The sequence below is a fragment of the Callithrix jacchus genome, chromosome 13 (assembly GCF_049354715.1).
Source record: "Callithrix jacchus isolate 240 chromosome 13, calJac240_pri, whole genome shotgun sequence".
Lineage (NCBI taxonomy): Eukaryota > Metazoa > Chordata > Mammalia > Primates > Cebidae > Callithrix > Callithrix jacchus.
In genome coordinates this window covers 18844938-18869464 of record NC_133514.1, presented here as the reverse complement: position 1 = coordinate 18869464, position 24527 = coordinate 18844938, and the positions used below count along the sequence as shown (strand labels likewise).

Here is a 24527-nt window from a genome sequence, read left to right as displayed (position 1 = left end):
GCTCTGATGGGGCATCCACTGATGTTTTTCCAGGCGCCCTGGTACCCGGTCCCCACGAATGTGCCACCCACCCCTCTGTGCTCCTCCCTCCTGTGCTGATATTCCCTGCTGGGCAGATGGGAAGCCTGGGAGTCACAGGCGGCTCAGAGGCGGGCTGGAGACCTGCTGGCAGCTTTGGAGCTCTTGGGCCTGAACATGTTTTCAGGCATCCATTATTTCTAGAGTCTAGAAACAAAATTCTAGAGGGGCAGGAAGAGGCCATGGAGAAGGGCCAGGCTGGCCTGATGCTGTCTGTGCCAGTGTCAGAGTGTATCTGGGGCAGGTCTCAGGAGAGAAGACACACTGCAAGGGAATTTCTTTTATTTGCATGTTACCGAATTTAAGATGCTCTTCGTTTTAAGACACGTACTCTATAAACTACTAAGAAAAAAAAACTGCTGTCAGTCAAACCAGGCTACACTCTCAAGTGTCACAGTATTTTGATTTCACAGATGTTAACTGTGGAAAGTGTCTTGACCCATGACATAAGGTTCGCCTCCCAGCTAATTACAGATGTGGCCTTGCCTAGCACTCCAGGGCATGAGCCCAACCCCTGACCCTGCTCTCCCCGAGGAAGGGTCCACCTCCCCCAGGTCCCTTCACCAGCCAGCAAGGCAGCACTGAGTAGACAACTAGCAGGCCTGGAGCATTCTCCTGGGATTTTTCTGGAATTTAGGAGAGTGCTAGTCACCCAGCAAAAGGGCAAACTGTGGGAGAAGGTTGGAAATGTAAACTTTCCAGAAACGCTGAGGAAACGAAGGAAAAAAACCACCTCTTAAATTCTGTGAAGTGACTGTAGGTTTAGGAACAAATGTGTAACTTGATTTGATCATAAAATGATCACATACGGCATAATAGAAAGATAATTAAATTCTAGATAAAGCTGGAAATGTTTCTGAAAAATGTCTTCTATTCTTTCTAAAATATCTGAGGAAAACAACCCAAAAAGCCAGAGGATCGAGGAGACATTCTTCCCACCTTTTTTTTTTCTGAGATGGAGTTTTGCTCTTGTCGCCCAGGCTGGAGTGTAATGGCACGATCTTAGCTCACTGCAACCTCTGCTTCCTGGGTTCAAGCAATTCTCCTGCCTCAGCCTCCCAAGTAGCTGGGTAATATTACAGGCACCTGGCTGATTTTTGTATTTTTAGTAGAGATGGGGTTTCACTATGTTGATCAGGCTGGTCTCAAATTCCTGACCTCAGGTGATCCACCTGCCTAGGCCTCCCAAAATGCTGGGATGACAGGCATGAGTCACCGGGCCCAGCCCCACTTCCCCCCCACTTTCCTAAAGCTGTTGCATTGTCAGGAAGTCAAGGAACTGAGTGGACTCAGGGGCCGGCCCTGGGGAGAATTGTGTCTGGAATCCCTGCCCAGTGATGCCCCCGACTCATGCGCGTAGAGCAGAGCTGGGGTAGATGACACCAAGAACACCATGGCCTTGGCTGGGCATGATGACTCATGCCTGTAATCCCTGCACTTTGGGAAGCTGAAGTGGGAGGATCCCTTGAGCCCAGGAGTTCGAGACCAGCCTGGACGACATAGCAAGACCCCGTTCCCCCTCAAAACAAAATAAATAACAGCAGGTCTCCACGCCCCTCTGGGTCTGTGGTCCCTGCTCTGGCACATATCCCTCCTCATTGTTCTCTGCAGGGACTGGGAGAGGGGCAGTCAGGCTGGCCCACATCAGGAGGCTGGTGATCTTTGAACCTTAGAGAAAGTGAGGGTCTTGGACCCCACCTGGATCTCTGGAGTCCTGATGCGGCCTCTGGAATGTAAGATTCAAAGATCCACCAGAGCACTGTGAAAGTAATGTATTTCTGAAAGAAAAGTCATCTTTTTTAGAATAACTGGGGATTTTCCCCTTGCTGGGGAGCTGAGGAGATTCCACACTCAGGAAAGGCCTCCTTCCATTCCCCTCAATTGTCCGGATCAGTGGTGCTCACAGTGTGGGTCTCCTGGGAATTCTAGGGGCACACATTTTCAGGTCTCACCCAGCCCATGAATCAGAGGCTGGAGGTGGGGCCCCGCGGCCTGCAGCACAGCAAGCCCACCCACAACACTGATGCCCGCCCCATGTGGAAGACTGCTGTGGCCGTCAGGCTCGCCTCCGCCCTGCAACCAGCACCACTGCTCTCCAGAGGTGCTGTCTATGCCCACAACCACTCCTGACTGAGGATAGTAATCCTAGGCTTCTATAGTCACCCATCGAACCCTGGTTTCTCTGCTGGAAAACTAAGCTTTCCATAGCCACAGATAGCGCCTCATGGACCCCTGATGCCCTCCTTGGTTCCGGAGCAAGCCGCTGTGAACACAGCACAACCTGGCTTCATTTATGCTCTGACAATGCAGCTGTCTGTAGAAGCAGGGAAGGAAAGGCAGCAATGGGTCACAGCAGCTCCAGAACTGGAAAGGCAGTGGGGACTGATCAAGAAAAATGCAACCCAAGTAACTCAGACCTGAAATAACTAGAAAACAAACAACTGCACACAAACTCCCAAATCCGGTCCTTGGCTTGTGACACACACAGTTTGGCAACACTAGGGGCCAGGAGCAAGGTGCATGTTCAGACCAGTCCACGGCCCAGGAATTAGCACTGGCATAAGAATGTATGGCAGAGACCAAGACAGCCACAGTCCCTGCACAGGCAGTCAGCACTCACCAGGGCATGGTGGTGGCAGCGGCGGCTCCCAGGGAAGGAATGTTTTCCTTTTGTGATCAGTGCTTGGTAGGAAAGGTGTGTTTACACATCAGTAACTGGCTGAGAGTTAGGAGCTGGCATAAAATGGGAACAAATTCAAATAACTGCTTTCATTAGGGACATTTCAAGTGTTTTCCTCTTAACTGCAGTGCCAAGTAGGAGCCAGCTGGTCCTCAAATCCCACCCTTAGGTGCCCACTGCCCTATGGCCCTTTGAATGGTGTCAGGAGACAGTGACACTGCCCCTATTTGCACTAGGCTCACAGCCAAGCCAAGCCAAGAGTGGATGAGCCAGGGTTCCGGAGTGGGCTGTATCTAGTTTGGGGTGGCAGGGCAAAGGAACGAGTGGGGCATGGGCAGGCTTCGCTGTGGAGACAAGGCCCTGGGCTTGAAAAGAGGAGCTAAACTCTTCCTGTTGATCAAATGGACATGTCAGTTTCCTCTTTCATAAAATGGGTGTGTCATGTGCCCTGCCAATCTCAAGGTCAGAAGAGCTCACGTAGGAGAAATTTTCTTCACAACTATAACAGCATTATTCAGCAGCTGGAGTGGCTGAGGGGACTGAAGATGGCTCCTTCCCCATCCTGCTGGCTTTCCTGCATCTCTGGTCAGCATGCACAGCCTCTGGGCCTCCACGCTTGCTGTCCACGGCCTCTGGGCCTCCACGCTTGCTGTCCACGGCCTCTGGGCCTCCACGCTTGCTGTCCACGGCCTCTGGGCCTCCACGCTTGCTGTCCACGGCCTCTGGGCCTCCACGCTTGCTGTCCACGGCCTCTGGGCCTCCACGCTTGCTGTCCACGGCCTCTGGGCCTCCACGCTTGCTGTCCACGGCCTCTGGGCCTCCACGCTTGTTGTCCATGGCCTCTGGGCCTCCACGCTTGCTGTCCACGGCCTCTGGGCCTCCACGCTTGCTGTCCACGGCCTCTGGGCCTCCATGCTTGCTATCCACGGCCTCTGGGCCTCCATGCTTGCTGTCTGCTATGTTTCAGGCCCTCTTTCCTTGGCTCTACTTGTGTGGGTTACTCATTCCTTTAGGATTCTGCCCAAGGGACACCTCCCCAGAAAGGCCTCCCTGGACCCGGTCACTCTCCACCTCCTGACTGTTTTTGACAGTGCTCGCCATGATGTGTCGTTATACTTATCCTCTTGGATCTCTTGCGGGCCTTCCTCCTAGATCGTAAGCTCTCATTTTGTCTTGCTGTTGACTCTCTAGCACTGAGAGTGCCCGGCACAGGTGGGTTCTCAGTCAGTATCTGTTGAATGAGAGGAAGTGAGCAGTCCTGGCCAGACCCAAGTCTCTTTCAGGTCCCCATCCCAGTGTGGTATATAGACATGTCCCTCCCACTGAACCCAGGGAAGGAGCAGTGGAGGTCCAACCAGTCAGGGAGCCTTGCTGCCAACAATGATGACGGTGACAACAGGAGCTGACATCCCCCGAGAGCTGACCCGTGCCAGGCCGTTCTCAGTGCTTCTCTGAGTTGCTCAGGTGACTTCAACACCAGCCCATGCCACTTGGGCTGGCATTCCCTGTGCTTGCTTCCTGGGTAAGAGAACTGAGGTAGAGCTTAGTTGGCTGTCCAGAGGTACACACGGAGTGCTGAAGCCACTGATCAACCTTTAGTCAAGTGCTCGCTGCTCTGTGGTGGAAAAGTCAAGGCCTTGGAGAAAGAACCTCAAGGAGCAGTTCTTTACCTCTCCCAGCTGCTCATCACCTCCTTCCTGGGACGTGGCCTGTGACAAGGGCTCTGGACGCTCCCTTATCCCACACCTGCCTGTGGCTCTGGGCTCCTGCTTCAAACAAGAACTCTGCAGCCAGGAAACCTCCCCAAGGGCCCGAGCTGTTTCCCAGCACCTGCTGGCCCCCACCACCCATGGACCTCCCAGTACCCTTTGTTATGACGGAATTATCTGGGGCATTTCTGGCCTTACACTTTAACTCAACCTCCTGTTTCAACACACCACAGCTTCCATTCCTGTTGCCACTGGAGTGCCTGGCCCAGAAGGCCAGGGAGTCTTGTTTCTGCAGGAGGGAATGTGCTTCCCTTTCCCTCTGGACAGCCTGAGCTGGCAGCCCGGATTCTGAGGCAAAGGAGACATCTACTACCAGAAGCTTCCACCAGCTGCAGTATTGTTCTGACTAGAATCCCAGGAGAGCCTTGCCCTGGCACCCACATCCAAAGTGGGGTGGTGCGAACTCTGTGGGAAGTAGGATCTGACTAGTGAGGAGTGACCATCCTTAGGCCGCTTCTCAGGACACTGGGTATGCATCCTCTGAGTGCAACGACGTCAGTTAGCCCTTGGGGGCTGAGGGAGGGTGCCCACCTCTGCCTCACCTGCCCAGCCAGTGGTGCAGGTGGAAAGCCACCTACCCAGGTCGGCGTCAGTGCTCTTCTTCATGTCTTTCTGCAGCCTCCGGGTCTGCTCTTCCAGCCTGCAAGGCAGGGGACAGGTTGCTGGGGATCCCACTTCCCTTCCCCTAACTGAGGGAAGCCCAGATACTCTGGAGGGCCTGCCAAGGAGGAGGAGAAGGGGCCCTTCCACATGGGGACATTTCCCGCTGTCTGAAGTGGCACTACACCCAAAGGCTTCGAGTGAATGACTCTCACGCGGCCACTGCTGGGAAACGATTCCAGCAGCCTGGTGACCCGAGCTGCCCTCTGCTTCTAGGATGCTCACGGGGCAGAGGGGCAGCCCAGTGAAGGGTGGTGGGCAGACAGGCGAGACCTGGCAGGGGGCCCTTGTCTCTCCTGCCTCCCACCTTAGCCTTTTGGGGTTCACACTCACTGCTGGAGTTTTCCGTATTCCCTTTCAAAGTCTCTCTCCACCTGCAATGAGAGAGATAACTCAATTATTGGAGAAATGACAGCACGATGGAAAAAACCTCCCAGCCTCCTGAACCTCTCTCCACACCCTGCCCCAGTCCACAGAAAACAACAGGGTTCAGTTCACACAAGCACCAACAGATCGCTCCTGACATGGTATTCCTGTGTTCCCAAACTAATTAAGTGTTTGATTGAGGGAAGAAGGCTCCCCTCCCAGAGGGGCCAGTCAGGCAGGTGGCAGCGGACTGTGGCTCTGCTCTTCCCAGCTGGGAGCAAGGCACTTGCTGTGTGCCCTCCTCAACCCAGGCTGGAGGTGGTCAGGGTGCTCAGAATGTGAATGGATCCCATCCAGGGAGGCAGCAGTGAGTAGAGGAGAGGGCGGGTCTGGAGTTGGGGGCTGTCTCTGCTCTTCCTAGTTTCCAGGTCCATGAAGGGCGCCTCCTCTCCTACCATGCCCTCTTCTCAGGGCCACCTGCCCCTGCTGGGCTTGAGGTGGGTCAGGAACAAGCATGCTCCTGTGCTTTGTGACTGGGATGCATCAAACACAGACACTATGACTACTGACTCAGGCAGGCTCTCTCCATTCCCAACCAGACAGCGACTCTCGAGAGCCAGCACCACTGAAACCAAATGGGTGAGTCCTAAACCCAGGGCTGCATTTGCAAGTTAAGGAATCTAGTACTTTCTTCTAGTGCCTAGACTTCACTATCTGTAAAAAGGGGCCTCAGCATGGGTCTCTTATGGGCGTGGAATGGGAAGTAAATGGTATCAAGAGGCAAAGACGGAGACTAGGCTAGAGGCCAGTCCTTCCTTCTCTCCCTGGCCAGAGCAGCGGACGTCAGGGGCCAGCTTCTGGGCTTCGTGCTCTGAGCAGTCAAAACCGCTAACTCACATTCAGAGTCCCTCACCGTGTGCTTTCCAAGAATGGAGTTCTCTACATTCATCTCCAAGGCAGGCGTGACTATCAGGTGACAGTACTGAGGTGGTCACGGGGACCCAGGTTATATACCCTGGCCAAGGTCACCCCATTGGTGAAGAACAAAGTTGAGCACAGTGGGAATGGAACCCAGGCAACCTGGCTCCACGGCCTGCATTCGTAACCATCACTCTCCTAGAAGGCATTTTCTGATGAATGAAAGCCTTGACCTAAGAAAGCAGTCTTCCTGGCTGCTCCCTGAGACTCCTGCCCCCGAGAGCCCTAGATCCTGACTTCTGCTTATGCTACAGGCTGAGGGTCAGGCAGTACATATTTGCAGAAACTGTCAGAGCCAGGCTGTTCCCATCACTGCCATCCAGCAGTCATGTCACAAATGAGGAGCCTGAAGCCCAGAGAGGGAAGTGACTTCCCTAAGGATGCAGGAGATTATGGTGGCAATGCAAGGCTAGCATCCAGAGTCCTGGTTCAGGTCTTTTTGTTTCAAATGTAAACAATATTCATTCCTACAAACATGTATTGAGCACGTATTAAGTGGGATGCATTCTGCCAGGACCTGGGGATACCCTGGTTGATTCAAACAGACATGGGCCCTGGCAGTGCACATAAACAACAGCTAGATACAAATCTGCTTGCTGATGGGCCTTTTGGACGGCAGCGATAAGGCCAGAGAGAGTTGGACAGAGACTCTGCTTAGCTCTGGCCTGCCCTCAGGGCATGACAACAGACTCCCTTGCATGGAGATAGCTGTACCTTCCTCATTTCAACTGTAAAATCCGGAAGCAGGAGAAAAAATGGTCTTTTACTTACTTTATGATCGTGGCATCTAGTACCTTCTACAAAACTGTGAAGTAAAATCCACCATTGGTGCCCCAGCCTCCCATCCTCTTTTCAGCAGACTCTTTCCCCACCCAGGAATCCATTAATTTTATCATTACTTTCCTTAGGATCCAGCAAAAGCTACTCTTAAGAAAAAAATTCAAAATTCACTCCCACTAAAGCACAAATGCTTGATAAGCATTTAAAGTGCTGCCTGTCCCAGGGGATTTCCAGTTAGCAGGGAAAAAACAGTCTCCGCTAAAGGAAGGGAAAGGCTCCGCAGTGACTGCAGGTGGGAATTTGCTTTGGTGTGAAGGAGCCTTGCCAGGGCCCTGGAAAGTCTGTACTTTGGTGTCAGCCTAGTTTTCTCCAGCAGGGCCACAGAATAATGCATGAGCAGAGATAGGTAAGATATGAACTCTCATACTAGTTGTGGAGCCTTGATAGTACTGAGGACTTTTTGTTTTTTTTTGAGACAGGGTTTTGCTCTGTCTGTTGTCCAGGCTGGAATGCGGTGGTGTCATCATAGCTCACTGCAGCCTTGACCTTCTGGGCTCAAGCAATACTCCTGTCTCAGCCTCCCGTGTAGCTGAGACTATAGGAATATGCCGCTATGCCTGGCTAATTTTTAAATTTTTGTAGAGACAGGATCTTACTATATTGCCTAGGCTGGTTTTGAACTCCTGGCCCCAAGTGATCCTTTTGTACTGGCCTCCCAAAGTGCTGGGATTACAGGTGTAAGCAACCTCACCCAGCCAACTTTAGGTGGCTTATAAGAAAAGAGTTGATAATAATATCTACCTCAGTGGCTCCTTCTGAGGATTAAGAGGCCGCGTACGTAGAACAGACTGCAAGGTGCCTGGTCCACGGCAGTGCTCACTAAATGTTAGTTTCCGTGTTTTTCTCCTGCTCACTGGGGTTCCGGGAAGACCAGAGCAATCTGGGGCTGCAGACTGTGCTATAAACCTGTTCGCAGAGAGGAGAAGCTGCCCCAAGCACGCAGGAAACTGGCAGCTAAGGAAACCCTGATGTTGGCTAAGGGTGGAGGCCCATGCCTGGGTGCTGTGGCAGTGCCCTAGCACCCTTTGCTAAACACATCTTTCTTCTTCTTCTTTTTTTTTTTTTTTTTTTTGAGATAGAGTCTCACTCTGTCACTCAGGCTGGAGTGTGGTAGCACAATCTCGACTCACTGCAACCTCTGCCTCCCAGGCTCAAGCAATTCTCATGCCTCAGCCTCCCAAGTAGCTTGGACTCCAGGAGTGAGCCACCACACCCGGCTAATTTTTGGAAAAAAATTTTTTTTTGGTAGAAATGGGGTTTCACCATATTGTCTAGGCTGGTCTTAAACTCCTGGCTCAAGTAATCTGCCTGCCTTGGCCTCCCAAAGTGCTGGGATTACAGGCATGAGCTACCACACCCAGCCGACACATCTTTTGTCTAACCTTGCAGGGTATGATGGCTGAGCAGCATCTTCACTTATTAAAAGTATTTCTTTCCAGAAAGAGAAAATTAAAACGAAGCACTACTTGGCCCAAACCAAGCTCATCTAGAGATCCAGAACGCACAGGAGGTGCTCTCTGGGAGGGAAGCTGAGAGTCTGCTGAACCCTGGGGCCCCCAGTCTTTGGCTCCCTTCCTCTCTTTTGCAATCCCCCAAGTGTGCCGGTGTGTGTGGGATGTCAGAGAACACCTGGTCTCCCTGGCTGGGGACTGCTTGGACTTGCACCGGGAGGGACTTCAGGTTTTTAGCTGGGTTGGATCACTCTGGAAGCTGAGGAGCTGAGGTCTCACAATGGAGCTGAGGAGCAGGTCAGGGGACGGAGTATGCTCTTTCTACTTGGTGCCACTGAAGGCCATCTGACAGCCTGAGAGGAGTTCAGAAACATCTCACCTCCCGTGCTGTCAGCGGCCAGGGTGGGTGGCTTCTGTAGCTCACTGCTCCAAGAGCTCTCTCTTCCACTGGGGAAAGATGCACAGGGACACTGCCAGAATTCTAGCCTCTCAGATAATGGCTAAGGGACTAAAGGGACACACTGGAGGCTCATTCCAAGGAAAAGAGCCAGACAGAAAAGATCTGAACATCTTTGACTGCTTGATGCCTTTGCCAAAAAGGCAATTGGACCCCAGTCAACAATGCAAGTGTAAACACATGTGCATGGACCGTCAGGAGATCAGGGCAGGCTGGGCCAGGCTGGCAAGGTTAGTGCAGGGAGAACCAAGGCCCAGATGACTACCCTTGGCCACGTCCTGCATTCATTCTCTAAGGCCCAGGGTGGGAGGAAGGGGCTGTGCTATTCCCAGCTCAACTGGCAGTGCCCAGGTCAGGCCCTGGCGCAGAGTGGAAACCCAGTATTTGCTAAGTGAATAAACAGGCTGAGTTCCCACCCCAACTTATGCTCATGGTGAAGTGAGAAAGGAAACTGGCAGGCAAGGCCGGGGCTCTGATCCCAGGGCTGAGGTGCATCTGATCGGAATCTGAGAAGCTCAGAATCGCAGCACTGTGGGAAGCTCCTCCTTCAAGGGATGCTCTGGGTGGAATGTGGACTCCCTGAAGGTATGTTCTAGCAGTATTAAGCAGGATTAATGAGGCTGAGGGCCCTACTGCCTGGCAGGTGAAAATCCTTCTCCAGTGGAGGCTTTGTGTGGCCAGACTCTCTTTGTCCTGACTTCGCAGAGCATCCACCTGGCTAGGAACCTTGGTGTGTGCGTTCCTTGTGTTTAAGACCCAGAGTAACCCTTGATGCAGAGGGACACAAACAGCAAAGCTTCAAAGACCTCTTCCTTCCTCCCTGGTTATGTAGGAAGTTATGGCGGCTTCTTTCCAGGCTAAGATGCTCCAGCCACTTTATGGGACCTGGGGAGCAGCAGGGGACTGGGTGGAAGATGAGGATTGGGATGGTGGGGAGCTCTTTTCCCTCCATCTCAGTTCTAATGGTCAGCCCCAGCAGGAACAAGCCATTCCAGCCAAAGCCTTGACAATAATGGATTTGTGTGAATAACCTGGGTAAAGGAGAACACTGAGGGTAGGGACACAATGCTTCCTTTGTGCCTGACAGTTGGGTGCCTTGAGCCAAAAACCTCCTGAAATTCCCTGAAGATAACATGAGCATTTCTTCCCATGACAGGGGCTCCATGACTTCCAATAACCCAAAGAGCCACAGCTGCTCCCCTCCCTGAAAGTGCCTGGGCAAGAACAACAGAATGCGTCACTGCTGTTGAAGGGCAGCTGCCAGAGATGCTGAGACAACTGCACAGCCCAGGCCTGTTTTGGGGGCTGGAAGGAGGTAGTGGGTGGGGAATGAGACTGAAGAGGCAGGGTCTTGCTAATTCTACTTCAGTGCCTCTGGGGAGCAGAGGGGTATAGGCCAGGGAAGCAAATCTCTACTCCAAGCTGTGTAGTTCAGCTGTGATTCCTTGTGAGAGATCAAAGGCCCCACTGACTTTGCTGCGTTGTGAAATGTGGCTGCCTGGGACAGGCTGAGTCCCTGATGGTTCATAAAGAGGGTCAAGTCAACCAGCTTCCTGTGATGTCATTAATATTAACTGGGGGCTTATTTTGTGCCAGGCACTATGTTAGGTACTTTCAATGTGCTACCTTGTCTGAGCCTCAAGTAACATCTGTGACACGGGTACTGTCATTATCCTCACTTTACAAATAAGAAAACAAAGGCTCAAGAGGTTGAGGAACTTGCCCAAGGTCACAGATGGCACATGGCAGAGCCAGGATGGGGACCCAGACTGCCAGCCTCTGAACCTGTTTCTTGACCCCAACCTGATCCCCAGTCTATCTGGGAGAGCAGATACCGTAATCAGAGGACCACAATTCCATCTCCAGTGAGACAGATGCGAGGAAGGAAGAGGGACGCCCCGAGCGCATCTGCCCTCCCTGTGAGTCCCTGCCACTCCTTAGATGAATGGAGCCAGAGATTTTGCTGCCAACAAACTGGCAAAGCAGCTCATTTGCCTACACTTTTTGTGGAGAACAAAGTCCATTTCGATAAAGGTTGGGGTGCCGGGAGGGTTTTTGTTTGCCTGTTTGTAGCAAGCATTCAGAACAAAAGACCCCTCTTGAAACCACTTCCCTTTCAGATCTGTCATGGATTAAACTCTGGAGACTCAAAGCCACACCTTCCCACTTCCTGCAGCCGGCTAGAGCCCAACATGTGCACACCCAGATTCTTTGGACTTCAGCTGAGAGCCTCCACAGATGGTCAGCCTCTGCATGGGAGATCAGCGCTGAGGTGGTCATCACCTGTCTCTGCGTGAAGCAGAGATGCCCCCCGCATTTTTTTAAACAGACAGGGTCTCAGTCTATCACCTAGGGTGGAGTGCAGTGGTGCAATCATAGCTCACTGCGGCCTTGAACTCCTGTGCTCAAGCGATCCTCCTGCTTTAGCCTGCCAAGTAGCTGGGACTACAGGCACTTTTTTTTTTTGTAGAGCCGGGGTCTCACTTTGTTGCCCAGGCTGGTCTCAAACTCCTTGTTTGAAATGATCCTCCCACTCTGGCCTCCCAAAGTGTTGAGATTCCAGGCATGAGCCACTGCATCCAGTCAGGGAGCTTTTAACTTGCCCGTTTCCTTTCAAGTGACCTAACTTTGGATTTGCCAGAGATGGAGCCATTGGTCAGATGTGTGCCAAACTTCTCACCAGACTGAAGCAATCTCTTTCCTGTGCTTCTGAGAGCTGTGCCAAGGAGGGGGAAAAGCTAGTAAGACAAGGAGAACTGTCAGGGACTGGGATGACAGACGAGGACCTCTGTTGCCAGCACAGCACTGGACTTTCTGCAGCTGTCACGTCACAGAGGCGCTATAGTTGTGGTCTCCCATGTTAAAACCAAAAGACCCATTCAGATTTGTGGGTCAGGGGGTTGAAAAGGCTATTCTGCACTGGGATTCCAAAACACTGGGAGGGCTTGACAGCCCAGGGAAGCATAAGGCAATGGAAAGAATATTGGCCAGAAGCTCAAACCTGAGCTCTAACTCCAGCTTTGCCAGTGTGGGGTTTTTATAACTTGAGAAAGTCGCTGCAACCTTCCACGGGCCTCGTTTTCCTCATCAGGAAAAATCAGGAGGTTGGACTAGTTAATCTCTATGAGCTTCCAGTTCTAATTTCCTAAGAATCTATGATTCTCTTCCTTTCCCATTCTGGAGATACAATAGGGATGAAAAATTGGGGGGAGGTGATGGGGGTGTTAAAGGGTGGAGGGATTCAATCTTCCCCTCCCGCTGAGTGACTCATGGCCAAGAATGCATTTGGAAGTTGGGAGAAACAGGCTGAGGGCACTGGGAAAAGCTTCTTGGTCTTTTCTGCAACTGAGGTAACTGCCTGGGCAGTATCTTTGGTGGGAGGGCGCTGTGTTTCAGGAATGCTCTCAGGAAAAAAAGTAGACCGCAAGCCAGTCCCTAGAGGTGGACTGCTCTGAAGCAGTATCTTTCTCTACCTTTTGGTAATCCACCTCTTCCACCTGCCCAAGGGTGATGAAGAGCCCGGGCTAACCTTACTGGGGGAAATATCCCGGGACAGCAGGCCCCTCTAAGCCCCAGTCTATGTGAGGTTCTGGATCTGCATAAGTGGGAGGAGGCCCAGGTTGCTGTCTTTCCAGCCCCAGGATGTGTTGATTCAAAGCTTTGGTTCTATGCAAAGGCCATGTGATACAGAACTGAATCTCACAGCAAAACAATCGGGTTACTCACTGTTTTGGGCACAATCTGTTTCTTGGGCTGCCCAATCTTAAAAGGAATCCTATAGGAGAAAGAGACAAAGAGGGATATTGTGAGAAGTGGGGAAGGATGCAGCTCAAAGTATCAGTACAGTACAGGCCGCCCTCCCCCAGGAGGGCGAGGAAGCGTGGCCATGGCCTGCTACTGGGTACTTGGACCATGTGCCCTGGTGGGTGTGCAACCGTCAGCATCTGGGTTTGGTTTTGAGAAAGAGAGGTCCTCCCACCTTCAGTGTCAGATGCAGGTGGTTCTGCCTCAGAACATCTTTCCCACTGATCGTCATTTAAAGACAAAGAAAAGGTGAGGGCAAGGAGTTTGAGGCCGCAGTGGGCTATAATTGCACCACTGTACTCTAGCCTAAGTGATACAGCAAGACCCTATCTCAAAAACCAACCAACGGGTGTGATGGCTTGTGCCTGTAATCCTGGCACTTTGGGAGGCCGAGACGGGCAGATCACAAGGTCAAGACATCAAGACCATCCTGGCCAACATGGTGAAACCCCATCTCTACTAAAAATACAAAATTAGCTGGTTGTGGTGATACATGCCTATAATCCCAGCTACTCAGGAGGCTGATGCAGGAGAATCGCTTGAACCTGGGAGGTGGGGGTTGCAGTGAGCCAAGATAGAGCCACTGTACTCAGAGCCTGCTGACAGAGCAAGACTGTCTCAAAAACAAAATGAAAACCAACCAACCAACCAACCAACCAACAACAAAAAAACCTAGGGGTGGGGTGGGGCGGGGCAGAGCGGGGAGGGGAGGGGAGGGGAGGGGAGGGAGAGGAGGGGAAGGGAGGGGAGGCTGCCCTTCGGCAGGTAACCACTGCACTGGGACTTCATTTCCTACTCCATAAAATGAGTGGATTAACTAGGTCATTTAGAAGCTCCCTTGAGGCACTGAGCATTCTATGATTCTCCAATTCCAGGAAGAAAAGCGGCCAGGCTAGAAAGTACATCCCAATGGCTATGGAAAGGGTAGGCTCCAGATCCCAGGTAGGAGGTGAGTCGAGAATCCTTGGGATCAGCTCCTGGCAGAGGGCTTTCAGCCAGTCATGCTCATCACTCTCCTTTTGGCTCTTCCATTCAAACCTCACGTTTCCACAACACACCAGACCCACTCCACCAGGCCCAGGTCCCACCCTTCCCTCCACACCCCCTTCTCCCTGAGCCTGCTTTCCTTTGGCCCAAACTGACCAACACACTGTTGCTAAACCCAATGGTATAATTAACCACCGATAATGACCCCAGACAGCAATCCAGTAAAGGGGATGGGCCAGCCTGAGTCACAGTGGTTTAAATTTAATTTCTGGAGGACATCCTGTTTATTGTTAACCCAGCCCCATAATTTGCGAGTGTTAACCCTTTGGGAGCTGGCTGATTCGCATGGCTTCTGTAAATAAATAATTTCTGGCTATATAATAACCAGGGAGGAAAGGTAAGGTCTGGCACTGAAAAGGAAAAGAAAAAATGAAACTGTTGTTTTCCTTTCTCAGACCTAAAGAAGAAAAGTTCATGGGGAGATGTGTTCTGTCCCCACACCCTGGTTACTTTTCTCTTTCTTACTGATTAGAGCTGACAGACATGATAGTTTCGGAAAGTGAGCAATTGCCCTCAAGGACCATTCTGGAGACAGTGCAAATGAGGTCCCGGTGGCAGTGCAAAAGACAGCCCGTATTGTGGGAAGGACACTGCAGTGGAAAGTGCTCTAGACCAGATATCAGGAAACCTGGCCTCTGCCTCTGACTTGTTTTGTGATCTGAACAAATCGCAATCTCTGGAGCCCAGTTTCTTAAACTATGAAACAAAGGAGTTGGAATCCCTTCAGCTCATCTAAAACTGGAATTCTAAACTGAATCTCCACTCCAAGAATATGGGGAGTAGGATGAGAATTCTAAAGAAGTCTCAGAGTGGTCTTCAAAATGATTCTTGGAGTTTAGTACTGCAGACAAGGGACTAAGAAATCAGAAACATAGATTCCATTATTTGTGGTGCTGCAGCCTCCCTCTAAACCTTAATTTAGTAGCACAGTATTTTTAGAACTGTAAGTTACCATAGAAATTTTTTCCCCAGTTCAACCCTCTCCTTTTGTAGATGAGGAAGCAGATCCAGAGAGGTTCAGTGACAAGCCCAGGGTCACTCTGCTGGGTCACCAGAGAACCAGAAGCAACCAGGGCTCCTGGTGTCCAGCCGTTTTCTCTCTGCTACCCACAGCTCAATACTCTTTTCACATGAATATGTTATAAAGTATGTGATCAAAATACCTAGTCTTGAAGTCCTACGGAATTCAAAGGTGCCCACTGTTCTTACGGGTCTGGAAATGAACAGGGAGGATGTGCGTGCTGAACTGGGTGCTCTGGCACAATGAGGGTTTATGTACACCGCGCAGATGGAAAAGGTCTCTCCTTGTCTTTTTACTACAGATACAATCACAGAATTATCATACTGTTCTGAGTATTTTTCAACTCACCTGCTCAAAAGCCCTATTAGAACATTTAAAAAAAATCCTTCATTTAAAAGTTTTAAAGAAAAATTGTGAAGAAAGTGTGCAGTTCTATGCGACCCACCCTCAGTTTCCCCTTTTATTAACACCTGGTATTAGTGTGGTTCACTGGTCACAATTAACGAACTAACAGTGATAGAGTCTTCAGATCTCCTCGATTTTCCCATGTCCTTTCTCAATTCCAGCTTCCCACTCAGGTCACTACATCACCTTCAGTCGCTACATGCCCTGAGGCTCTCTGCTTGGCTGTGACAGTGTCTCAATCTCTCCCTGCTTTTGAGGACCATCCCAGTTTTAAGAAGTGCTGGTCAGGCCTGCTATAGAATGCCAACTTGGATCTGTCTGATGCTTTTCTCCTGATTGGACTGGTGTTATGGCTTTTGGGATAGAAGATCACAGAGCAGAAGAGCCATTCTCCCCAACTCATACCCAGGGTCCACGATGTCAACATGCCTTACCCTGCTGATGTGAGACCCTTGATCACCAGCTTCCTACTGTAAAGTTACTCTCCCTTCCCGCTTTCCCTACTGCACTCCTTGGGAGGAAGCCATCACACAGAGCCCTACTTCTTATTTATTCAACCATTCACTGTCAGTATGGACCCATATTTATCTTATATTTTGAGTTATAATCCAATACATTATTTTGATGCTCAAACTGTTCCAGCTTTGGCCACTGGCAGCTTTTTCAGTTGGCCCCTTTGTCCTTGGACATATTCACATCAATGTATGTATGTATGTGTGGTGTTATTTCCTTACTTTCTGGCACTATAACATGTACCAAGTGCATCTTGTGTATTTCCTGTTCCAGCCCTCAAATCAGTGGAAGAACGTCCATTAGTATTTAATGTATCTCTGTAATATGGTCTCAACCTTACCTTTCATTTCTTTCCTATTCACTCAGTACAACTGCCATGATTCAGCCAACTGGCTGTTCGTTAATCCCCCAAATCTAAACTCTTCACAGTTTCCTGTCCCAAACTGGGACATTTTGGAGTACATGTCATCAGGACAATTTGGACTGCCCAGGGCAACTGGAACAAATGGCTACCCCCCACAAGGAATGCTCTCTCTGCTCCCAGGAAAACTTCTCACCATCTTTTAAATGTCTACGACTTATATAGCATTTTAAAAATTCTACTCTTTACAGTTAATTACAGTATATTCCCTTAAAAAGTATTCTCTATAACTCAATCAAGACAGTTGCATGTGGGCAAAAAAAGAAAAAAGTATTCTCATGAGAAACAGTAACTTTAAAACAATTATTAAAGAAAAACATGCTCACTGCAGAAAACTTGAGAAATAAAAGGGGACTGGGGGGATGAGGGAGGAAAAGAAGAGGGGGAAAAAAACCCAGCCAAAATTTTGTATCTAAAAGATGGTCAAGGTTAATGTTTTAGTGCTGTTATTTGTATTTTTTAAATTTACAGAAAGAAAAACTGAATCAAATGTGCCAAATGTTGGTAGTGGCTAATTTTGGGTGGTGAGAATATGATTACTGTTTTCTTCTCTGCACTTTCCTTTTTTTTTTTCCAAATACACCAAAAAAAAAAACCAAAAAACCCAAACCCTTGTTTTTTCTTGACTACAAAAATAGCACCTGATCAGTGTTAAAAACTTGGAAGACATAGAAGAACACAAAGGACAACACACACATACACCCCCAAAGGAAAAAATTGACAGTAATACCAATTCAGTGTGTATACGTGTGTGTGCATGTGTATGTGTAAATATTTGTGTAATTTTTAAATTAAAAAAGTAAAAGAAATATGTATCATGAATGGTTTTATATGAGAATGTATCATTTTCACCCTCCTCATTTTTAAGAGCTACAGAAGTAAAATGAGTGGTTCAGGTATACAATGAAAATGTACCGCTTGTTTTATTTCTATAACCTCATCACTTACTGCTGGTCATTTCAACTGTTTCAAAACTTTTCTATTATGAACAAAAGCTCTAAGAGCTAAATCTTGGTGCACACCAAGGATAAGTCACCCAGGATCAATTCTGTATAGTGTTCAAGGCTTTGATACATTTTGCCAAACTGCCCTCCAGATAGATTTAAACAGTTAACATTTTTGAAAAGATTGAAACAGTTTATATTTTATTAACCACCCTCTGGTTTGTGTATCAGGGTTTTTTTCCTGGACTAGTGTCTGCCTTTCACTTTTATACGTTTGTGTTTCATGTACAGAAGCTTTTGATTAGTACACAATCAAATCTACTAAATCTGTCTTTTCTTTTGTGATTTTTTTTCTTTTGGTATCAAACAGGATGACCTGCTTCCTCCACTCCATCAACTTGCAACTATTCACCTGTATTTACTTTATTACTTGCATGGCTTCCTTTTGTTAAACTAAACTCTATTAGTATCAAAGTTATAATGTGCATTGTCTAATAAGGCAAGAAGATTTCTTGCATAAAACGTTCCCAGGACTCCCTAATCTCATTTGCCAGAACCAACCACTTTCAACTCAACTGAATTTCTGGTATTTACCTTTCCATGTCTAAGGATAAATGCTTATATTGCTACCTGTAGACTGTTAGGTTTTTAGGCACTAAAAATCTATGTTCGCTATTGAATTTTTACTTTGGAAGATGACCATTTAATTAAACAAAATATTGCTGGGTGTCCATCTCTCCCTCACGAAGCCACGCTTGCAGCACTTCTTCTCAATACAGTTACATTATAACTTGGTTAGCTCACTATTTAGTCAATTATTAGGAGGATATTATGATTTTTCTTCCCTCCTGCCCTTGATAACAGCAGATTGTTCCGCCTCAGTCAAAGCTTTAGAAGACTACAGTTCCAGCCAATGTACTGGGTCACAAACTCACGAAAGTTTCCGAGACAAAGCCCCAGCCACGCCACTCCCAAATTCCTGACCAACAGAAACGATTTATTGTTGTTTTCAGCCACTAAGTTGTGGGAGAACGCCTCATGCAGCAGTAAAACATAATTAACAACATGTATACTTTCTTACTTTCCCTAAAATTGATAACGGTCACTTTTCTTTCATTTGCTTAATTGTCTACATACTTATCCCCAATTCAATCTGTGGTCTAACTCTAATTTTGATACACTCATCATATCAGGTGTTCTCTCCCTTGCATCTTCTGGAACGGTCTGCTCTGTAGTTGCTGCCTCGCTCCAACCTGGACTGGCTGCCTGCTCCCCAGCTGTGCAGCTCTCAGCCCCAGCTCTCCCTTCACCAACTCTTCTGGGATTCCTCTGACTTGTCTCTCATGGCTTTTCCCCTGGTCCTTCTCTTTCTTGGTTTACCCCTTATTTTGGTGGAAACAAAGCATGTGGAAGATCATTTTTAAGACTTTGCATATCCTAAAAACTTTTTCTACTACCTGCAGGCTAGTATGACTGGGTATAGAATTAAAGGCTGTACACAATTTCTGCCAGAATTTCAAAGGCGTTGCTTCACCATCTTCTAACTTCCCAGTACTGCTGCTGTGGGGAAGTTTGAAGCCACTCTGATTCCTATTCTTTATATATGACTCGTTTTTTATTTTTTTATGCAACCTTATAGGAATATATGTTTGTCCCGGTGTTGTATAATTTCACAACAATGTAGGCCTATTTTCGTCCACTGTGCTGGGTACTCATAGGACTGTTTCAATTTGCTGATTTATAATCTTCAGTTCTGGGATTAAACAATTTTGTTGATATCTTCTGTTTCTTACTTCTAAAACTATTACAATCTCAATGTTGACCCTCCTTGGTGGGTTCTCTAATTTCCATTTCTCAAATTTTATCTTCTAATGCTTCTAACAAGATTTTTTTTTTCGTTTTCATTTCTGCTATCAGATTTTTAATTTCCAAGAGCCATTTAAAATTTTCAGGATGTCCTTTTAAAATGGTATCCTGTTTTTACTTCACGGATGTCTTCTCTCTCTGAGGATCTCAACAACAGCTTTAATTAAAAAGCTTCTTCTTCCCTTTATAGACTTAGTTTTCCTCCAAGTTACTTTTCCCCCCCCATTTCTGTTTTTATTTTTATTTTTTTTTAAGAAGGAGTTTCACCATGTTGGTCAGACTGGTCTTGAACTCCCAAGCTCAGGTGATCCACCCGCCTTGGCCTCCAAAGTGCCTGGATTATAGGCTTGAGCCACCATGCCCGGCCTCTGTCTTTATTTTTCATACTAAGTACTTTCCTTGGATTTGTGGTAATTTTTAGTTGCCTACTCTCATATGTGACTGGGAGACAAAAAAGAGCTGACAAAAAGCTCTGAGCACACGAACCATGTTGATCTACGAGGAAGGGCAATCGGCAATCTGCAATCTGGCTGAACAGTTTTGTGAGGAACGCCCTGATGTCACTATCTTTCTAGTCTTTTCACTTGGGTGGGTAAAATTCTTTAAAGAAGATTCTTCCAATCTCCTACCATTCTGGGCACTTGGCAATGGAAGAGTTTGTATGTGCGTGTTTGTGTGCACAAGTGTGCCTATGTGGTGGGGAGGGGAAGGGGTGTGCCGTGGCACCCTGAGGGTGCGAATTCACTTCATCCTCCTGACTCCACTAGGACAGTCCCACCCTCAGCTATGCTTGCTGCCCTCTCAGAGGTGGGTTTGAAGTTTTTGCAATTTTGTATGCCCCATTTAAAAAATATAAAATTACAAATATACAAATAGTCATGAAAATGAATATTCAGGCAGAGAAAAGAACACAACACATGCCAAATTTTAAAAGCTAGCAAATGACAAAAACGTCAGAAAATAATCGAGTATTTTTGTTAATCATCTGCCTAACACACCTCTATCTTGTCACGCTACACTTTGGGCTGCTTAGTGTTTGGTTGCCTCTTCGTGTAACAAAGAGTTGGTAGCATCATTTTCTTAAAGTAAAAAAGGTAATTCCATCTTTCCTCTGGTATGGTTGTTTGATTTTTTTTTTCTACTACAAATTTGTTTTAGATGGTTTAGAAAGCCTTTTTCCAGCTTACTGGTAATATATAAATTTTAGGATTGTTGTAAAATTTAGAAAAATCTCATGTTTCATCTGCAGATAAACTAAGATGACAGGGCACATTTCAAGATTTCTTGTACAGTGACTAATCTTACATGTTCTTTGAAGTAATGACAGTGACCAGTTCATCACTAATGTCTTTGTAGAAGGGCACATCTTGAGTTTTGTTTTCATTGTGTCTTTCATGTTAAATCCATCAGAAATTTAAATGTTTTATCAATGTGTTTCCCTGATTTCCTCCTCGTTAAATGAGTTATCAAACCATCATCATCCCAATTTAAAATGGATCTCGTTCTTTTAATAGATTACTCACTTTTGATACAATTTGAAAATGTTTTGTTATGCTTTGCTTGATTTCAGAATGATTTCTATTGGTTTAAGCACTCACCTTATCAGTTTTGTGTTTCATTATTCTTAAATCCAATTTTCCCCTTAGTTTTTAAGTATTTAAAATTGACCAAAAAAGGTAACTGTCACAGATTTCCAACTCAGTAGTCTGTAATTTCTTCTTGTTTTATTAATGTTTTCCAAAGATGTATTTACAAAGTATAGTTAACACCGTACAGTATACTCCTAATTCACCCTCCCCTAGTTCCATCCCCCCAAAAAGCCTAGGCTACCCCAAGACTGCATGACATGAGTGGTAGGACCAAGAAGAAAAAGCAGGAATGAAGACAGAGGTTTTCCTAACTCATTGCAATACAAATAACTTTGTGTCATTTACCAAAACATAGGGATGCCTAGGGTCCCTTTCAGGGTCTTGGAAGGGTCCATCTAAGTCAGGGGCCCTGAGGCTTAACTTTTGTAAGCTTCACACCTTAAATCCACCTTTGTGTCCCCGGGTACAAACTCTTTGGAGGTGGGGGTTGGGGTGGAGGGCTCTTCACTCTTCTGCTAGGGTAGGGTGGGGACAGTCTCCCAGAGTTAGGGAGGAGATGTTAGGGCTCTAAGCCATTCATAAAGAGTTTGCAACCAATCACCCTGTTATCTTAGCCCTTGGCCTCACTCAACTTCTAGAGGTACTTAGTACCAACTCCCAAACCTTTGAGAATTCTGGGACGGTGGGATTGCTCTCGGTTTTCTTAAATGCCAGTTTGGAATTTGACTTTCTTGGAACTAAGTCAGTTACCTCATGTAACTGCACTCTAATTCCCAAATTTTGTTGTTGATATCTCTTCTAGTCTCCCTGAACTATGGATTTATGCCTTAAAAAAATTGCTTTATGTGCTTTTTGTAGGATTTGTGAGGGAGATAAATTAGATGTATGTATTCAATCTGTCATCTTTACTCAGAATCTGGTTTATTTTTAAATAACATACCATAACATTCACCCTTTTAAAGTGTACAATTTGGGGTTTTTAGTATATTCCCAGAAGTGTGCAAAAATCACTGCTATCTAATTTTAGAATATTTTCATCATACCAAAAAGAAACCCCACACCTATTAGCAAACAACTCCCCTCCCCCAGCCCTGGCAACCATTACTCTGCTTTGTCTCCATGGATTTGCCTTTTCTGGACATTATACGGAAGTAGAATTATATTTGTATGTGGCCTTTTGTGTCTGCCTCCTTCACTTAGCAAAATGTTTTTGAAGGTCATCCATGTCATAGCATATATCAGTACCTCATTCTTTTATTTTTTTTAATCACTAGATACTAGTCCAGTGTATGGATTTACATTTTGTTTATCCACTTATCATTTGATGGACAATTGGGTTGTTTTCCCTTTTTGGGTATTAATGAATGTTGTGACAAACATTTATGTTTAAGATTGTGTGGGGATATGTTTTTATTTCTCTTGGGCATATATCTAGGAGCAAAACTGCTGGGTTATATGGTCACTCTATGTTTAAGCTTTGAGGATGTGCCAGACTGTTTTCCACAATAATTGTATCATTTTACATTCCCATCAGTGGTATATATGAGGGTTCCAACTTCTCCACATCCTTGTCGACACTTATTAACGTCTTTTTCATTTTAGCCATCCTAGTAGATATGAGGTAGTATTTCTGATTTGCACTTCTCTAATGACTAATGATGTTGAACATCTTTTCATGTGTTCATTTGTATATCTTTGGAGAAACATCTATTCAAATTGCTTGCCCATTCTAATACTGTTTTATTGTTGTTGTTGAGTTGTAGGAGTTATTTGTATATTCTGGGTATTACCCCATAATCAGAAATATTTTCTCTCATCCATGAGCTGGGTTTACACTTTCTTAATAGGTGTCCTTTGAAGCAAAAAGTTTTAAATTTTGATGAAGTCCAATTTATCTGTTTTTTCTTTTGTTGTTCAGCTTTTGGTGTCATATCTAAGAATCCTTTAACAAATCTAAGGTCACAAAGATTTACGCCTGTCTTTTCTTCTAGAAGTTTTATAGTTTAGCTCTTATGTTTAGGTCTGACTCATTTTGAGTTAATTTTTAAATATGGTGTGAGGTAGGGGTCCAACTTCATTCTTTGGCATGTGGCTATCCATTTGTCCCAGCGCTGTTTGTTGAAAAGATTATTTCTTTTCCACTGAACTGTTCTGGCATCCTTGTTAAAAATCAACTGTTCAAATATGTAAGGGTTTATTTTTGGACTCTTTTTTTTTTTTTTTTTGAGATGGAGTTTCGCTCTTGTTACCCAGGCTGGAGTGCAATGGTGAGATCTCGACTCACCGCAACCTCTGCCTCCTGGGTTCAGGCAATTCTCCTGCCTCAGCCTCCCGAGTAGCTGGGATTACAAGCATGCGCCACCATGCCCAGCTAATTTTTTGTATTTTTAGTACAGACAGGGTTTCACCATGTTGACCAGGATGGTCTCGATCTCTTGACCTCGTGATCCACCTGCCTTGGCCTCCCAAAGTGCTGGGATTACAGGCTTGAGCCACTGCGCCCAGCCTATTTTTGGACTCTTAATTCTATTCCATTCATCTACATGTTTATCTTTACGACAGTACCACATGATCTTAATTACTGTAGCTTTGTAGTATTAAGACTGGGGAGTATCAGTTCTCCAGCTTTGTTCTTTGTCAAGATCATTTTGACTGTTCTGTGTCCCTTGCCTTTCCATGTGAATTTTAGTGATTTTTAAAAAAATATTTAAATCATGGCTGCATTTAGAGTTTGAGTGTAGATTCCTTAGATGTTTTAAGTTTTAAAAGTATTCTATCTTTGAAAAATTATTTTATCAGCATTAAATGCATCTACTATTGCATAACACAGAGTAATCTACTCTTTTGACAATAACACAGATTTATTTAGATGTATAAAAGTTCCTACGATTTGGCAAAGCAAATCTCTTATTAAATTTTTTTCAGGTAATTTCTTGGCTGTTTTAATTATTCAAGATAAAATTCATCAGCTGTATGCTCTCATCCCCACCCATACCTAAAAACCCCTCATAAGATTATTACCAGAAATGCAATATATTTATAGGTTAACTTTTGAAGATCCTATTTTTGGTTTGCTCATTCAGAGCCATATTTCTTTTCATTCATTCTAGCCTTATTATTATTTTTCTTGGTCTTGAGTTTTTTTCATAACCATCGTCTATATTTATTTTGTTAAATATAAGATCCCAAAGTAACACTTACATGTGAAGTTTTAGCTCTATACATGCCTCAGGTACATTCCGTGGAATTTTACATTTTTGGTTATGCTGTAAATGGCATTCTCTTTTTCATATTATCTTCCTGGCACATTTACTCGGAAACCAGTCACCACATCTACATACTTAATTTATAGCCCAAGAAATTCAATTTGAAAAGAAGAAAAAAAACTAATTAGGCTTTCCAGGTAGACCGTCAGAGTATGAAAATATGATAAAATTTATCTTTTCTTTCCCAATATTTATACCTATTTCTTGCCTTATAGTTATTGCATTAGCTTGAAGTTACAAAAAAATGTTTCCAACTTTGGTAAGAATGCTTTACATCTGATCCCTCACTATCAAATATGAAGGCAGCTATTCCTGATTTCACCCAGGAAGGTTCCTAATAGTAAGAAAATATCTTTGTACTCCTAGTTTACT

At 46.2% G+C, this 24527-nt stretch overlaps 1 protein-coding gene across 8 annotated transcripts in view; it reads right to left on the bottom strand.

Moving 5' to 3' along the window:
• BIN3 (bridging integrator 3) overlaps nucleotides 1–24527 on the bottom strand; it is a 48154-nt gene that overhangs the window by 11405 nt on the left and 12222 nt on the right. Inside the window, exons 2-4 of one of the 8 annotated variants that reach the window (XM_078347263.1) lie at nucleotides 13006–13054; nucleotides 5495–5561; nucleotides 5070–5167 (exon numbers count right to left, since the gene is read on the bottom strand). In XM_078347263.1, coding sequence (XP_078203389.1) covers nucleotides 5070–5133 — 64 coding nt within the window. In that variant the 5' untranslated portion in view covers nucleotides 5134–5167; nucleotides 5495–5561; nucleotides 13006–13054. Of the gene's footprint in view, nucleotides 1–2698; nucleotides 4076–5069; nucleotides 5168–5494; nucleotides 5562–13005; nucleotides 13055–24527 lie in introns of those variants that run through there. The other 7 variants (XM_078347265.1, XM_008979133.4, XM_002756846.6 and 4 more) reach the window with 7 other exon arrangements.